The following is a 3,825-nucleotide window of genomic DNA, read 5'->3' as shown; positions in this document are numbered from 1 at the left end:
AAACACAGTCTGTTTTTTTTTCCTGGTCATAACGTCTTTCCAGACTTCGTCTGAACTTGCGTGAGTGGTTGGCGGGCGCTCTGGGTGGGTGGTTGGAGGGCGCCACTGGAAGATCCTACTTCTTTACTTTCCCCTCTGTTGTTTCTGTCTGTCTGTCTTACTTTTCCCCAGCACCAAATAACTATTATTGTTTCGATGTGCTTCTCTTTACTCGAACAAACAAACAAAAGAGCGCGCTCTAGTGGAGTTTGCTACTTTCCTTTCAAACACCAGTCATCCTTTTCTCTCCTTTTATTTGTATATTGCTCACCTGTAACACTTCTAATCTTCAGCACTTTTATGACCTTTTTGTATTGAAAGTGCCGTAAAACTCATTAAAACTAACAGTGACTGTCCCAGGATCGTAACGACAGTAGAAAAGATGGCGGTCTATGATGCTTCACAAGGTCCAAACAGGCTTAAGTAAGTAAAACGTATTCCTATCAAACTGAGAAAGCTTCTTAATGTGTCCCGCGCGCTTATATAACCTCATGTAGTTGCGAGCGCCGTAAAACACTTACCGAAAGGGAAAAAAACGCAATTAACTTAACAAAATGGAGATCCACCCAGAAGAGTTTGGACTGAATTAGACCGGGGGGGGGGGGGAGATAACAAGCCTGAATTTGAAGGGTACAGAAGGCCAATTGATTACTGTTTTTACAATACGTATTCTTTCAACATTTTATTATTATTGCCCCCTGTGGGTGGTTGGAGGGTGCCACTGGAAGTTCTAGTTCTTGAACTCACTCAATGTTGCACCAGTCTCTAAGTGTTTCTTTTTTTCTTTTTTCTTTTTTTTTTTAGGTCTAAATGACCCAGTTGCACCAATGAGGTTCCTTTTACTCGAACTCGAAAGCTCAAACATTTCTCCGAAGCACACAGACCGTGACTATTACTAGTACTCAGCGGCAAGTCGTTCTGTGCTTCACGTGCGCCCTCACGTTCTGAGTGTGTTCTTATTAGGGCATGATGACCAATGGGGTCAAGAAGTGGGGAGTCTGACCATTTGCTGTGGGTTTTTGTTTGTTTGTTTTGGGGTGGGGTTTTTGTTACCCTTTTCAATCAAAATGCCTCAGCTCCAGTCCTTAGGTAAGCTTATGTTGCTCTCAATGAAGTAACAACTAAATGTATGATAATTATAGTTATGAATTCACCCTCCGCCCTCCTCTCTCTCTCTCTCTCTCTCTCTCTCTCTCTCTCACTCTCTCTCTCTCCATCCCTCCCTCTCCCTTTCCCCTTCGCCCATTCTCTTCCCCTACCCCTACATGTACACCCTCTGTACCACCACTAACCACCTCCCCCTGTATCTCCCCTCCCCACAGACGCCGCGGGCCTGATCCGCCACATGCTGACCGTGACCCCGTCCCGGCGCGCCACCATGGAGGACGCTCTACGCCACTGGTGGGTCAACCTGGGCCACTCGCTCATGCCCAACGACGCGCCCTACAGCCCGGACGACGAGCCTCCGGTCATGGCCTACACCCTGTGCGTGGACGAATCCGCCCAGAACGGTGGCTTCCCGCCCGCCGTCATCCACCAGCGGAACCAGAGCAGCATCTCCTCCGACTCGGACGTGGAGCTCGACTTTCGACCCTCGAGGTGGACCACCAAGAGGAAGCTGGCTCTGGACAGCACGGGCAGCAGTTTGTCCTCCTCTGTCGCCGGCAGCCCCGCCCCGACTCCGGACAGTGGGTGTGGTGTGGGTGGCCTGGATGATGACGAGGTGGAGGATGATGCCGCGTCCATCGCGTCTGGTTTGTTGAAGCTTCCGCCGGACGTGCTGGAGATCTTGAAGGGTTGTAGCAGCAAGTCCCTCGCGGCGCTTCTCAATCTGGACAAAATTTCGACCGGGTTCGATCCGGACCCTCCCGCTCGGGAGAGCCGAAGTAACAGCGACGGTGCTGTGTGTGGTGGTAGCGGTAGTAGTAGTAGTGGTGTTAGCGGTAGCGGTGGTGTTGATGGTGCTGAGAACAATGTTACGTCCTCCTCTTACCCCTTAGACGTGGACCGTCGCCGGCTGAGCGGGGATGTTGGGGAAAAACTCTCCCCCTCAAGCTCCGTGTTCGACTCGGAGAGGAAGCCCAAACGCGGGATTCTCAAGCGGAAGGGGAAGTTCTCGGGCGGCGACAGCGGCTGTGTTGTGCACGAGGACATGAGCGGGGCGGGGCGCGCGGAGGAGACGCCCATGCCCAAGTCGGGCCACCTGCCTCGCCGACTCCCGTCCTTCAGAGACGAGGCGCACGGGATCTTCTCCAGCAAACACCGCGCCACGCAGCTGCTCGAGGCCTCCAGCGCCCGCCACCACCACCACGAGGGGTGCAGCAGCGCCGTCTCCCACCCGTCCTGGTGCCATTCTGCCTCCTGTTCTGCCCCGCTCTCCGAGGACGTCGTTCGCCTCGCCTCTCCGGAGCAGGACAGCGGCGCCCACGATCTTCAGGATATCCACCACGATCACCATCACCACCACTACGAACAGCAACAGCAACAGCAACAACATCACCACCACTACGAGCAGCAGCAACAGCAACAACATCACCACCACCACCACCAACAGCAACAACAGCAGCAGCAGCAACTTTGTCACCAACAGCAACATCACAACCACCAACCTCATCACCACCACCACAACCACCACCAGTCCCACCTCCACAACGGTGACATCTCTCAGTACCCCCAGAGCTCCTCTTGTGCTCTGGACAACTGCCACCCTCCACAGCAATCTATGCACGACCCCGCTATGCAATATTACAGCCTGCAGACCCTCACTGGCCTGCTCTCCCCGCAGCAACAAATCCAGCCATCCCAGCCCGCCCCCTCCAGCTCCACCCACTGCCTTACGTCATCCAGCAGCCCGGACGCCATCAACGGCAACCCTCCCCCCGCTCAGCCAACCAGGGCATCCGACTCTCCGGTGCTCCTGACGGCCTCTCTCTCTGCCACAGTGATGACCACAGTAGTGACCACTGACACGCCCAGTGTGCTGGTCACAGACAATACCTGCTCCCCGCTCCCCCCGCCCGAGTCCCAGCCCGAGGGCCCCCTCAGCAGTAAAGAGCCGCCCAAGGTGACGCGGCGACCAAAGAGCATCCTGAAAAACTCTAAGCTCTCCCAGATGGAAGAAGCGCGAAACAGACTCAGCATCAGCAGCATCGGCTCCAACTCGTCGGCGGACATCTTGGATCTGTCCTACGACAGCGGAGACAGCGACCACTTTATCAACCAGGGACTCTGCTGCGAAGTGGCCGACGATTTCTCCCGGGAAGCGGTGGGTCTGAGTTTGCTCCCCATTGACGTGAACGTGTCGTGTGGCCCCGCGGGTAGGGATGACGCTCTCCGCCCCCTCAGCCACGAGTTCGAGTCTTTGAGCGTCAGCTCAGGAGAGATGTTGAACGGAGAAGCCATGGACGTGCTAGACAGTAAATCCTCACTGCTCTATAGACTCACCAGAGACGCGCAGAGCCTCTTATAAACATCTCTCAATAGACAGTCAAGATTATGAACATCTCTTGATAGACAGAAAAGGTTATATTTCTGTCAGTTAGCTTGTGTGCCACCTTCGTTTGTCAGGGGATACAATACACCCTCACCAAAGCTGGACAAACCCTGTAATGTCGTTTTCTGGTAGAAGTTAGAGAAGAAAAAAATCCTGTTTTCTGTCTTGCATGCAAATGTCCGTTTATTGTCATAACTGCCTTGATGGGTCTCATGACCTTTTCCTATGTCGCTATATTGCGTCGTTCTCAGTCAATTCTGTCCAGTAATGTTCGTGGCCTCGAATTTTAACAA

General features: G+C 53.7%; 1 protein-coding gene across 1 annotated transcript; it reads left to right on the top strand.

The window, feature by feature from the left end:
- Window positions 1–2,589: 2,589 nt before the first annotated feature.
- LOC106013355 lies at window positions 2,590–3,055 on the top strand (the record flags this gene model as incomplete). The annotated part of the gene is given in 1 exon segment (XM_013088855.2): window positions 2,590–3,055. A coding segment is annotated over 1 exon segment (371 nt), but the record flags the coding sequence as incomplete, so codon positions are not given.
- Between the last annotated feature and the right edge of the window lie 770 nt (window positions 3,056–3,825).

Source organism: Aplysia californica, unplaced genomic scaffold (genome assembly GCF_000002075.1).
Source record: "Aplysia californica isolate F4 #8 unplaced genomic scaffold, AplCal3.0 scaffold00822, whole genome shotgun sequence".
NCBI classification, from domain to species: domain Eukaryota; kingdom Metazoa; phylum Mollusca; class Gastropoda; order Aplysiida; family Aplysiidae; genus Aplysia; species Aplysia californica.
Note: the sequence above shows the minus strand (reverse complement) of the source record. Positions and strands in the feature narration are given on the sequence as shown.